This window comes from Mauremys mutica, chromosome 7 (genome assembly GCF_020497125.1).
Source record: "Mauremys mutica isolate MM-2020 ecotype Southern chromosome 7, ASM2049712v1, whole genome shotgun sequence".
Taxonomy (NCBI): Eukaryota; Metazoa; Chordata; order Testudines; family Geoemydidae; genus Mauremys; species Mauremys mutica.
The window spans coordinates 95,876,871-95,890,979 of NC_059078.1; the positions used below are offsets into that span (position 1 = coordinate 95,876,871).

Sequence of the window (14,109 nt, forward strand, 5' to 3'; positions counted from 1 at the left end):
TAATGTTAAGGTAATGGCTGGGGCAAACATTATGAATCCCTCCTACCTGTAAGCACGCCTAATGAAAAGTAGAGGTGTTCCAGGCTTGTGGCAAATGAACTCAGGATCAGTCCAGCAGATGCGAGCAGTCCTCCAAACATGATGCCCACTTGACATGATAGATGGTTACTGATAAAACTTCCAAGTGGGGCTTCGAAAATAATGAATGCAGTTAGTGAATGAATGCAGCGTATACTCACCTGCACTTCACCGCCAGAGTCAAGGCTTGGGAACAAAAATCAGCACCAAAGCCACACAAACAAGAGAAAAACACTGATCTGATGCTGCAGCTAATTGGAGTGACGTTTCAGATTCACATATATCATATCATGGTGTTTGTGACCTCCTCAAAAACCCTTTCAGAATGGCTGTTTTCTATTTTCCATAAAATCAGGTCAATGGCTATTTTAAAGCAGGCAATACCACTATAAGACAAAGCTGTTTTTCAATTAATGGGGTCAAAGAAGGCAAAGCCAATGACTAGGTTAGGAGCATTTTGTTCATTACCCTATCATTACAGCAGCCATAAACCTGCTACCTCTGGAATTTGTACTGCTACTCGAGGAGCAGTGGGCGCTGTCCGGGGTTCTCTGCTCGGTGTCACCATCAGGCTCCCTTCTTATGACCCTTTGACCGCACTCCTGTCCCTGTTCTTTTATTAGTTGTCCCCCGCAATTAGTGGGTTTCTGAGGCTCTGTGGCACCTCCCCTTAGGCTGGGGGGGGTTCCGTTAGCATGGGGCGGGCTCACCCGCCCCATTTCCTGGAAACCCAATAGATACTCTATGAAAAGATGGCCCTCTGCCTATCACTGAAGAGCTTAGACCTTATAAGTTGTAGAAATGATCTCTCTCTCTGGTAGGAATAGGGGCTGACCCAGCAATATTAAAAGTTAAAATCCCTGCACACACGAAGAGCAGTATGGAGTGTCAAAGTCCAGTTTCACCCACGGGAAGTACAAATCCTAGAAACCTTTGTGCTCTTCTCTCTGCCTATTTAAAATTCCCTTAGCATTTCAGGTGGAAACCTTTGTCCCCACATCTTCACCTATGAGATGTGGTGTAGTTGGTGCAGAGGTGTCTGGCTACATTTTAGGCCCCAATCCTGGAATGCAATGAATATGGACAGACCACTCTACCTGCAATATGATGTGTGCAGGATCAGAACCTAAGTTTGCACAGTACTTTGCAGATCTTTAAATGATATCCGTGAGAAATTAAATGTAACTCCAGAACAGAAAGGGTGTCCTAGGCCAGTGGTTTTCAAACTTGTTTTCTGGCGACCCAGTTGAAGAAAATTGTTGATGCCCACGACCCACTGGAGCTGGAGATGAGGGGTTTGGGGTGTGGGAGGGGCTCAGAGCTGGGGCAGAGTGTTGGTGTGCGGGGGTGAGGGCTGCGGGATGGGGCTGGGAATGAGGGTTTCAGGGTGTGGGAGGGGGCTCTGGGCTGGAGCATGGGGTTGGGGTGCGGAAGGGGATCAGGGCTCTGGGCTGGGGCTGCAGCCAGGGATGAGCGGTTTGGGGTGTAGGAAGGGGCCCCAGGTTTGAGGGAGGGGCTGGGGTAGGGGATTGGAGCGTGGGGTTGGGGTGTAGGCTTACCTCCGGCAGCTCCCAGTCAGTGGTGCAGCCGGGGTGTAGAGGCAGACTTCCCGCCTGTCCTGGCACTGTGAACCATGCTGCGCCCCGGAAGCGGCCAGCTGCAGGTCCAGCTCCTAGGCGGAGGCATGCAAACGGCTCAGCGTGGCTCTTGCCTGCAGGCACTGTCCCCTTCCCCCACAACCCCCATTGGCTGGGAACCAGCCAATGGGAGTGTGGAGCCGGTGCTCGGGGTGGAGGCTGCACATGGAGCCCTGTGGCCCCCTCACCTAAGAGCCAGACCTGCTGCTGGCTGCTTCTGGGGCCTAGCCTGATGTCGGAACTAGTCTGCCTTAGCCGAGCAGCACCACCAATGGGACTTTTAATGGCCTGGTCGGTGGTGCTGACCAGAGCTGCCACGACCCAGTGCCTTCCATTCTACAACCCAGTACTGGGTTGCAACCCACAGTTTGAAAACCACTGTCCTAGGGGATAATTCATAAAGAAAACACACAGGACGTTTGCTCACAAAAAAAGTTCAGTGAAGGGATGTGATGGTTGTGACTTGAACCAAAGGAGCTAGGAAACACAGTCAAGTCTGAAATGTAACTGCAATATACTAGGTAAAACAAGTCCTAGTGGAATGCCTCTTAAACCGTGACCTCTCCCATTAGGTTTTTTTCCCACAAAAACAGTTCTTAAAACACACATCATTTGACAATAAAATGCTCTGTTTCTTTTCAGTATCAGACAATATGGTACAAAAAAGCCCCCTCCTTGCCAAACTGTGCTGTGGGATACAGCTTGGACATACTACTCCCATTTAGCTACAAAGCCAGGATGTGTTGGACAAAAGTCATTAGCCAGCCTGAAACCAGAAATTTTCCACACTGGCTCTGATGACTTGTGAATACACTAATATCAGGTGTCCCACAGGTCTAAAGAACAAACCAATTTATTATTCAGAGAGTGCAATACCCACCACACAGCATTGTGGCACAGTCTGCAATGGAATGGATCCAAGCTGTTCGCGCATAATCCTGAGCAAAGTATGTCTGGAACTCCACAAAGAAAATTGAGATGCATCTAGGAAAGAAAACATGAATACTGATCTGTTAAATTCCAGGATAAAGGGTACCTGGTTTGGGTCTGTTCCAAATCCTATGAAAGTCAATGCAAAGATTCCTATTGACTTCCAAGGGAAATGCATTGGGTCATTAAACATCTGCAAAATGGAGACTGAAATGAGAGACTATCCGGATGCACAGGAAATAATGACAAATGAAAATGTGGCACATAGGATGGATAGTTCCTACAGTAATTCATGTGGCTGGCTTATATCTGTCTAACTGAATCAGAGAAGAACAAATGAGACAATGACAAATGAGTCACAGAATGGTTACCAAGTATGACCCTAATAGTGGGATTAGACAGATCAGTTTAATCCAGCAAGGACAAGGAAGACATTTCTTTCCACAAGGAGAGCCAATCTTTAAAAGAGCAGACAATTATATTGCCCTCTTTTATTTTAACCTCCCATAAACTATTATCCAATTCCTACATTGTTGTTTCTCTCTTTAAGGACTAATATATGTTAGTCAGATGACTTCTGGGCCATCAGAAGTCACTTAAGGCGCGAAGAAGGCCCTGCCATCCCTGTGTATCATGTTGTTTTCCAGAGTGGCTATCTTGTTGTGTTTCTATAACTTCACTTTTTCACTAGGCTAGGTTGTTGGCCTATCATTCAACCTGTGATACTTCCCAGGGATACCCAGAGCCATGAGGAACTTCACTACCACCAGCCCTTAGCATGAGGAAGACTTGTCTGTGTCTGCTCCCTGGCTGCACCAGCCACGGGCAACACAAAAACTCCCCTATGCAGGCCCTGGCTCTCTCTACAAATTAGCGATAGGCACATTCCAACCCCCAAGCCCTCCAAGCATCTCCCTGGAATGTTCAGCACCTGATCCACCAGACACTTGCAGTATTCACAGAATTGATGCTTCCAAAGAAGCAAGACACCCCAGCTTACCAATTACATCTCAGATCAATGCTTTATTTAACACACAGCACTTAGGTATGTTTATAGCGAAAACAGGAAACATTTATTTAATAAACTATAGAGGTTCAAGTGATAACAAGTAGCACTACTGAAAACAAATGGTTACATATAAATTAAAACCATAGCATGCATTCTAGAACTTAGACTTATTTTCAAATCTTAGAGCAATACTTATCCAAAATCCTTCCAGTGTATTACAAGCAGGCTTGGCTGTGATCTTCCATTCATCAGACAAGTCATGCTGGCAGCTTGCCTCCTCAGTGAAAGATCCAGCGTGTCTGTTTGCCTTCCCAGAAAGATCAGAACAATTCATTGTCCATATTTATAAACAGGATACCACCTGCTGGTTGTTTATTCCTGTATACTACTTTACTGTAGACTTTACCATTTCTTAATCAGCATCTGACTCAATATACAAATTGGCCTCCGTTGAGACACACACAATACACAACGACCAGGCAGGGAGATAAGCGTCTGTTACCCTCTTCCTGAAAGGAAGCCATCCAAGACATGTCACCTCCTGGTTATCTGCCTTAAGGATCTCATTTTCAGTATAGACATAACTCCTTAAATATTATCTGTGCATACATTTTGCAGTGATTATGATGGACCAGTGGGCTACTGGTTCTCAGTAAAGACTTCATATGCCAACCTTTACTCAATTATTAGGCATATATTTGACCTGGCAATCCCTGTAAAACTCTTTGCACCCCTTGTGCTCTCAGTCAGTTGGCACCAAGACATTTCTCAAGGATAGGATGTTGGCCTGTCATTCTCCCCCGCAACCTGGAGGACCTAGGGACTCCTTTTTTGTCTGGCCCCTATCCTTTGACCTGTCCAGTTTGGGTGCCCCCACCAGAAGTTACAAATGCTGCCAGCATAGCTCTCAGGGTCACTGGAATGCAGAGGCCTTCCCATCACATCGAGGATACTCTTCTCCTTCCCTGGGGACTGCACCTGAATGTGGTGGGAATGTTTGCATATGACCCTGAGAGCTCTGCCAGAGGGAGATTTAACTCCTGGCAAGGCCACCCAAGCAGGGCAGGCCAATGGGTAGGGAGGGACCAGATGAAAAGTAGTCTACTGGTCCTCCAGGCTGCAGGGGGTTGGGGGCGGTGGGAAGAAGGGGTTGAGCAACCTATCCTTGCAAAAAAGTGAAGTTATAGAAACACAACAAGATAGCCACTCCGGCAAACAACATGATAGACAGGGATGGCAGAGCCTTCCCTATGCCCTAAGTGACTTCTGATAGCAGAAGAAGGATTTAAATTCATGTTTACAGAGACATATAGTTATACAGACCTACACACAAAATGCTATTCAGTTATGTATAGGTTGGAACAAACTCACAGTAATCAAGGAATCCTGTGCCCATATGCCTGCAGACAGCAGCATACACGGTAACTGAACAAAGGATCCAAAATGCTGGCTGCTTTAACAGTACAGACTCTGAATGGCTCTTCACATACAGAGACTGATTCTGAGACCAGCCCTCCCTTTTTGTGGCTGCAAATACTCGTGGATGCATTGTGAACATAAAGACAGGAGGCCATCTGTTTAAAATCTGGCCAATAAGGTAGAATGTTGAAGTACAAATAGTAAGCAAATCCCCCACACACACAAACCACCACCACACACACCCTGTCTATACTGATGCCAATTAATGTTAGACTTATTAGTATTATTTATTTAGGTACCTCCTACTGCAGATCAAATAACACAACCCCTGCTCTGGCAAGCTTATGAAGTATGGCATCAATGAGACTCATGTGCATAAAGTTAAGTTGTGTGCATGAAGGTCTGCAGGCTTGGGCATAGGCTCTGACCCTGCAACAAGTTCAGTGTGGATAGAGCCAATGCCCCATAGTTTCCATTAGCCCGAGTTGCAATAGAATAGATACAAAAATAACAAGGAGTCTGGTGGCACCTTAAAGACTAACAGATTTATTTGGGCATAAGCTTTCATGGGTAAAAAAACCCACTTCTTCAGGTGCATCTGAAGAAGTGAGGTTTTTACCCACGAAAGCTTATGCCCAGATAAATCTTAGTCTTTAAGGTGCCACTGGACTCCTTGTGGGTACAGACTAACACGGCCACCCCCTGATACTTGAGAATATATACAGACATTCTTCTTCTTTCCTGAATCCACAACATCAAAGTGCAGGGTGTGTCTGCCATCTTTCCATATCACATGAATGAACAAAATTGACCTTTAGGATAAAATGTGTTTATGTACTACTAGGAGCATGTTACTAAAGCAAAACAATAAGAGTTTTGTTGGAATGAAAGCACCAGTAAGGATGAGAGGCACAGTGTAATTCTCAAATATAGTCTGGTAAAGTAGACCCTTTCATCAGGTCTTCTTGCTGTATCTATGTCTGATTCTCAAATTCACCATGGAATTCCACGGCCTCCTTCACTGATCATGTGGCATCATACCACTATTTAGTGGTGTTTTTTGATACGTTAAAATAAAATATCCACACATCCAATATCTGATTGAGAAATAGGAATATTTCAAGTTTGCTAAATAAGCCAGGGATTGTTGGGTGGTCTTCCTGCTCTGTCCCCAATCAATCAACTGTCTCTCAGTTCAAAGCCAGATTTCAGATGCATCTGTTCTAGGAAATATAGCATCAATTAGATCAGTTCTATAATGCAAATCAATCTATTTCACATGCAAAAAAGCAAACATTATGGGGACAAAAACTGCCTTTAGAAAAACTTGTAGTGTTAGTATGTAGTTCATGTAGCTGTAGTAATATGGTAGCACTAGATCAACATTTACATGGTTATAGACAAGTGTTTATGAGACTTACCACACAATTCCTTCATCAAGTGTGGCAGCTTTATTTAAAAAGAAATACATTATGTAGGTAAGAAGAGTTGTAATTGTATCGTGTTGCCAGTTCAAATGAGACCCTTGTCTCCAATGCCCCTCACATACTATGCTGCCTCTGTCTGATATCCCTCATACAGTTTACATGTTCATATCAACATAGACCATCCTCCCATGTATAGTAAAAATAAAACACAGCAACACCAGCAGAAGGAACCTTCTTGTCCCCAAATGTATAGATGAGCTTTTCAGAGTATGTTAGCCTATTTTCTCTCCTATTTTTGAGGAATACAGCAACAAATATTCCCTGCATAGTTAGGATACTTGAGGTAAATATAGTGAAGGGCCTCTTTAGGTCATCATAGCTCTCATGCAGGATGGCACCTGAAATGCTTGTAGAGAGCAAAGAGATTACACTACAGGTCGATCAGATATACCCAAGAGTCAAACAAATCCACAGGAACTGGCCAAAACAAATCACAGGAAGGTCAGAGAGGGACACAGGGCCTGAAAAGACCCCGCCTGCCTCCTCTAGTCCCCACTGAACAACTACAGCATGAAGTAACTCTGACAGTGCAGAATAGTAAGGGCGGTGATAGGAGTTCTTGGATAGGGCATAACAGCTGTCATCAGGAACTAAGCAGGACTAATATTGGAGGAATCTTAATCTCTTAGCTGTCCCAGCCCCCATACAGATTTCAGGAGGCCTTCAAAAACAAAACAGGTTAGAAGGATAGTAAAAAGTCCAGACAGAATTGATTCCTTTAATTTCAACTATTAGCCATTACAGAGTATCTTTCTTATTTTTCTCTTTAGAAAAGAATAGAAAAGATTACAAAGAGTCAGCCTGACAAGAAGCTATTTTACCTTGTTACAGCCCTAGTGCAGATAGTAACGAGGAAACAGCCAACAACAATCATCCATCCCCAGCCTCCATCAGGAGGGGAGGAGAGCAGAACTTTCTTTGGTGCTGCCATAGCTGTGATAGTGATTCAATTTTCTTCTTTCCAGAGTCACTGTAAGGGACCGACTCCAGATGACGTGCAGAGCATGCATGGAATGTTACCTGGTACAAGGATTATTTGCCATCTGAAACAGAAAAACAGCAGGGAGAGAATCAAACTAAATCATCCTTCACCCAACCCCTGTGAAACCACATTATCAAAGGGTAAAATATAGCTGTTGTTTTATTGTATGTGATGATTTATTTCTAACTACAATGACTGTGTAACATGCATTCTGTGCATTGTGAGAAGCAAATGACTTTGGGTCACATTCTGTTCTCATTTACTCAGCTGTAAATCAGGAGGAACTTCACTGATTTCAATTTACATTGTATAATCAAGAGCAGAATTTGGTCCTATATCTGAGAGATTTTCTATCTTTAATATTTAATGTTCCCGCAATTACACCCTTGCACATAATACTGCAAAATGCAGTGATCTACATGTACAGGCAAAATCCTCAACTGGTATAAATCCCTGTAGCTCCTTTAACTTCAACAGAGCTACACTGACTAACTCTAACTGATGCTCTGGCCTGATTTTAATTAAAGTTGTAAAATAGTTTTCCTTGTAATCAACTGTTTTCACTCACATATACTTTACTGAAAAATTCACTTTTGGGGCTGAAATTTTCACCTGCACATTAAGGTGAATATCCCTGGAAGTCTGAGCTTTTTTGAACTACAGATGAGTGAACTCCCCCCATCCCCAGCAAAATCTGTTGACTTCAGTTATGATTTTTCTGAGTAAGGAGAGAGGAGAAGCCTAAAGGGAGAAATTTTTACTCTTTCCCATGAAAACAGTCAACACAATGTCTGTGCACCACTTACATCCCAATTAAAACCTCAAAACAGGGTGTAAATGCAATTTGAGTGGGGCTGGACCTCTGCCCTAGACTGAATTCCACCCAAAGGGCTCAATCCTGTAACCAACTAAAATCATGTGAGTGGCATTCTTAACAACTAAAGTTACTCATGTTACACACGTTTGCAGGATTGGACCCATAGTGGCCAGTTGCCATGGCTGTGATTTGGCTTTCACCAACCACTACAATACAAGGCAGGGCTGAGCGTTCTGAGGCTAAGCCCCACTTATGCTCAGTTTCCCGCACATGCAGCTTGGCTGTCTGGGCTGTTCCCCATTCCCAGGTCTGGGCAGGTTGACTGCATGGTTTGGGTGATTACTGTTAAGTGATAGTTGCTTTGTTGCAGGGTTGTTGTTTTTTTGTTTTGTTTTGTTTTGTTTCCTGAATGAAGTAAAGACTTCAAACAAACAAGCAAAGTGGTCTGGTATGTGTTTCAATTTTGCTTGGAGAGAAACCTAAAATAGCACAGCTACAGTGTAATATTGTAGATGCTGAACATACAGCATTCACGCTGACAAGAATCACAGGCAGTCCCATGAAATGTTATCTGATAACATTTGGAGAAGGGCTTTGGGGCTCTTTAAAAGTACACAGTGATAAGCAACTCAGAGTGGTGATTAAATCTCTGACGAGATGCCTGCTCAATTCACACAGTTCCTCAGCCAGACACTGCACAGGGGCTTGACCCTGAAAGGCCCTGAGCACTATGGCCACAATCCAGCAAAGCACTACAGCACATGCTTAACATTAAGAACCTGAGCCCTCCCACTGAAACTTGCACAATCCACCCTTATATGCCGTAGCATCTCAGTTTGTGCATTTTGAAACAGAAAATTCTTTCCAAAGGCAGAAGCTTCAATCCACAGGGCAGAACTGGTGACCTGAGTTATATAATGAAGAGAAATATTTGGAATTGCAATATGGAAACGTGTGCTTGTCTGCCATTTCAGGCTGTTATTTTAATGCAAATGTGTTTTAGAAGGCATACTATAAAAACTGTATCAAGGAATAAAACAATCCACAGAGCAGGCTAAATCTACATGTCACTGCCATGTGATGACACAAGTTAAACCAGGTCACTGACAAAATGTCTGCCCCAATTCTTGATGTAAAGGATACCAGAAAAACCAGTTATTTCTATGTTGTGGTCCACTGGTTTTCTGTCACTCCCTTTACTTGAGGCCGAGGTACTGTATTGTGTGTGTTTTCTTTCTCTCACGTCTGATGGGGATAGCTGATATTTCTAAATGATTCAGAGCCATCAAGCTATGCACATTGTCAGCCTATGGAAATGCATGTTTGTATACTATTACACCCTCCTCCCTCTGATTGTTTGTCACACCCAATGGTTTTTCACTTAAATCATATTGGAAATGGGCCGTGTCAACCTCCATGTTTGTATAGCACCTTGCACAATAGGCCTCTTGAGTGGCACCTATGGGTGCTACCAAAGCACAAAAAATAACAACACATTTATTAAAATAAAATAGGGCTGTAAGTGGCTCCAATTGTGGTGGAAATTACATCCCCTGTAACTAATCAGCTTCCCTTCCCAATTCAAAGTGGCTTTCAATCTCATTAATTTGTCAGGACCCTTATCCCCAACATAAAAAATAACCCGTGTCAAACTGAACATCTGAAGTATCTTCAGTTTGGTTATATAGTAATGGTTATCTTTGCTCACAAAAATCTAACAAGAAGTCTCAGCCGTCATTGCAAGAGTTTTTATGAGCACCCACAGGAATAGGTAGTTCGGCCACAAAAGTTCCTATGGGAGTTTAAAATGTACAAGCTAATACAAGTACAAGGTCACTTTTGCAGGAGTAGAGACCACAGACCTTGTCAGTTCGAATCTAGTTCAAGGTCTCAGCCCTTATCTTCAAGGCACTGAATGGTGTGGGCCCAGGATATCTAAAAGATCAACTGAAGCTCTGGGATGAAGATTATGGTCAACAGCTTTGCTTCTCTGAACTCTACAATAGGAGAAAAGTTCTTCTGTTCAGGAGACAGGTCTTTCTCCAGGACTGGTCCAAGACTGTGGAATGAACTCCCCCAGGCACTAAGGACCGTCACAAACCTCGTCACTGTCCAAGTGCAAAGTGTGTTTCTTTGACCTACCTTCTCTAACTAAAACATATAGCAACATGTCTATACACCTTATTTTGAGAAGTTCCAAAAAAAGACGCTCCACTACATACACTTTTCCTCTGATGGGAGGATGAGAGAACAAATACATGACAAATGTTAGTCAGGTTGCTTTATCCATTAACGGAAGGTGCTCAGATATTATGGTGATGAGCGCAGTATAGGAACCCATAAAGAATTACACACACACACAAAATATATAAAAGAAAAGAACATTAAGGTTACCAAGTCAAGCTCTCAAAAGCAAGGAAATGCCAGAGCTAAGGTTGCCTGTGCTTCCTTAATTTGTCCCCATTGTGCATATGCATTACGATACAGTCTTTAATTATATAATCACTGAGTGAGACTCAGGAATCTTTCCTTCCATTCCAGACTCTGGAGGGGAGTGTATTTTAGTGACTATAGACTTTTTTGTCCGTTTCCTCCAACCTTGACCCCTTCTGCCTCATCCCCTCTAACTGATCCCTGACCCAGCCCTGTCTCTTTCACCACCCTTTGCTCCTTGTCACAGTCCCATTCTCTACTCCTCAGTCTTCTCATCCCAGTGCCAGTCTCCTTGTCCAGCCAGTCTGGGTCTTCCCCTCCAGGTTGACTTCCAATCTCCCCCCTGGCTCCCAGTTTCCCACCCTCCTCACACCCAGTCCCAGGCAGTCCCAGTTCCTTGCCTCCCAGCTCCTCATCTAATCCATTTCTGTCTTCCCCACATTGGCTTCCAGTCCCAGTCTCCCTCCCTGGGTTTATCCAACCTCACGCTCTTCCTTCCAGCTCCACACTGGCTACTTAGCCTAGTCATTTTGCCTAGTCCAGGTTCTTCCCCCACACCCTGCTCCTTGTCAGATCTGTCTCCCCTCTACCACTGACCCCATTTCCCTCCAAGCATTCCTAGTCCAGTCCCCTTGTCCAGCCAGTTCCAGTCTTCCTTCTGCACCCCATCTTCTAGAACTTCATCCAACCTCAGTGTCATCCCCCCAGCCAACTGGTTTGCAATCCCTACCCCAGCCGAGGAGTCATTACAGATAAAGTCCCTCTGAGCTCCCATAACCCTGGGCTGTAGCATGTTCAGTCACTCTGTGGGGATGGCACATGTGCAGTCTGGTCAGCACTAGGCTAGAAGAGGATGGAGCATGCTCAGTGAGGATAGAATCTTTGTAGGTTTTAGCTGTTAATATTGATGTTTTTATTGAGCATGTGCAAACTGCAATTTTCAAAGGCTTATAACTTGACCAGATTTGGGAGGATTTTCCTGGGGTTGGCAATAGGCACATCCTTGACACACAGGCAATCCCCTGTCAAATTTCAAGTCTCTGCTCCAAAGCATGGAGGTACTAGAGCATTTCTGAAAAAGTCTCAAGAATTTTTTAACATGGGCTAAACAATGTATATTTCCCTAGCTTCTTTCTCACAAACAGGTGGACCGTTTTGGCTGAAAGTTTCAAAGAAAGTTCCGTCTCAGATTGACAACTGGCATGGAAAAATTCAGCGCAAATAGTTAAAGTTTTGTAAAGTTATGAGCAATTGGAAACAGGGTCTTATAATGGGAAGTGTTGGAAAAGCCCCTATAATAGGCAGTGCTACCAGCCCTACCTATAACAAAATAGAATCACTTTCAGAAGAAAATGCTAAATTCCTCTCATTGACTTAGTTTTCCCCAGAAAATTCTTCACATGGTATATACAGTAAACTAATAAGTAACTTAAATTATGCCTGTGCTAGGTGTTTCTGCTCCTGTCCACTGCACATTTATTTTGGCATTATGGCAATTTGATTCTCCAGTTAGAAAACGTTATCTGTCGTTAAACAAATCCAGTGTTATTTTTCTAATGGTGCCACACAACTGAATTTCTTTGGGCTGTGGACTCTGCAAGCAAAGTCTTGAAAACCACTAATGAGGCATGCAGCTGTGTGACCCCCTGTCCTCCCCACCACCATTCCTACCCCTGTTTGTGCTCTGATCTATTGCATTTTAGCTTAATCTAGACACTAAGCTTTTTGGTGCAGGAAGTGTCTTCCTGGTGTTTTTACAGAATCTAGCATATGACCCTGATCCCAGCTGGTCCCACTGGGGGCTGTGGTAATACAAATAATGCATACATCATGAGTCTTGCTCTCAGATTTGGATGAGGGGAGGAAGGGTTAAGGGAAGAGATCACTAGAGAGTTTGCTCTTTGGAACCTTTCTTGGCTAATTTCCACTTGGGCATTAAAATGAATCTGCCTTATAATGAATTCACATGAGGCTCCAGGGTGAAAAGGTAGCAGAAATTCTGCTGATGTATGAGAAAACTCTCAGCTCCCCTGTTTGTTCAGGAGTCACTGCTTACTGAGCTGGTTCTCAAGTTAATATGTTAGGGTCTAATCTGGAAAATAAATAGCCTTTCAATTACTTTTACAGTTGTCTTCAAGATCCCTGGATAGGAAATAACAGTTAGTAACAGCATCTTCCTCGCTGTATCTGCTCAGCCAACAGAAAGAACAGGGCAAGTTTGCTCAAAGGACACCGCCTCAGTGTCTCACCTCATCAGGAGATCCCTCTCCTAATGGTAGGAAGGCAACCAAATCCACTGCAACCTAGCAACTGGCCTCTGCACATCACATGAGCCACCGACCTTTGAAAAATAGCACACAGCCAATGAGGCATTCACTGCATCTCTCCGTCCATCTGTCCTTCCACAGTAAAGATTTCATTTATTAAACAGTCCAATTCAGTGACACAGTGATATTGCAACAGCTTTTGTGTTTTAGAGGATATTAGTCTAAGTTATGGAAATTAGAGAGAGTCCCTTGTTTTTTCTTTTCCAGTCCATCTCTTCAGTCTCTGGTTAATAATACTTCAGAAAATAGCTACTTCGCCCATTGCAGATTTTGGATGATTCTCAAACTTTTAGGCTTCTCATTAGATATTTGATCCATGATGGAGAAACAGACATAGGGCTGGATTCTGCTCTCCCCCAGGGTAAAGCTGCAGTAACTCTATTAAAGTCAATTACCCTTATTCTCATTTATACTAAGCCCGCTTGGAAGTGTAAAGGGGGCCTTAAAGTGGGAGTAAATTAAGGCCCCTTTGCACTGCAAATACAGCATAAAAGGGCCTGTGTGTAACTGATAATCAGGCCCAAGAAGTTAGTCCAGATTTACAGCTGTATAATGGCAGTCAGAATCTGGCCCATAGTTTCTACATATGTCAAATAATACAGAAGGAAAGGTAATTTTCATGAGACACAGATGAGTAACAAAGGGATTAGATAGTGTTCTGTCAGGAGAAAATTTCTGAGAAAAAGTTGTGTGTGTATATTCAAGTATTTGATATTCACTTCACTATTTTAGCTGTAGTGTTTTTCTGTGATTGGTCAAATAAGGTACATATGATGACTGCTGCTGTGCCCTGAATGGCTGAGGGTACAAGTTCTCCTAGAATGAATGAATTTGCATGTGTGAATGTAAAATCTGTTTCCTGTGAATAGTAATGTACATAGATTTGAAATTCACTTTCTGGAAATGAATGTCCATGGAAAGTGAATACAAGCTGTATAAGCAAGGCTAATGCAAAATGAATTTATAAATTAGAGTGATTAATCACAGCTT

At 43.3% G+C, this 14,109-nt stretch overlaps 1 protein-coding gene across 1 annotated transcript in view; it reads right to left on the reverse strand.

The window, feature by feature from the left end:
* The window catches only part of SLC16A12 (solute carrier family 16 member 12), a 58,116-nt gene that overhangs the window by 17,094 nt on the left and 26,913 nt on the right, over positions 1–14,109 (reverse strand). Inside the window, exons 3-5 of the mRNA XM_045024909.1 lie at positions 7,382–7,603; positions 2,596–2,699; positions 47–190 (exon numbers count right to left, since the gene is read on the reverse strand). Of these exons, the coding sequence (XP_044880844.1) occupies positions 47–190; positions 2,596–2,699; positions 7,382–7,491 (358 nt within the window). The 5' untranslated portion in view covers positions 7,492–7,603. The remainder of the gene's footprint in view (positions 1–46; positions 191–2,595; positions 2,700–7,381; positions 7,604–14,109) is intronic.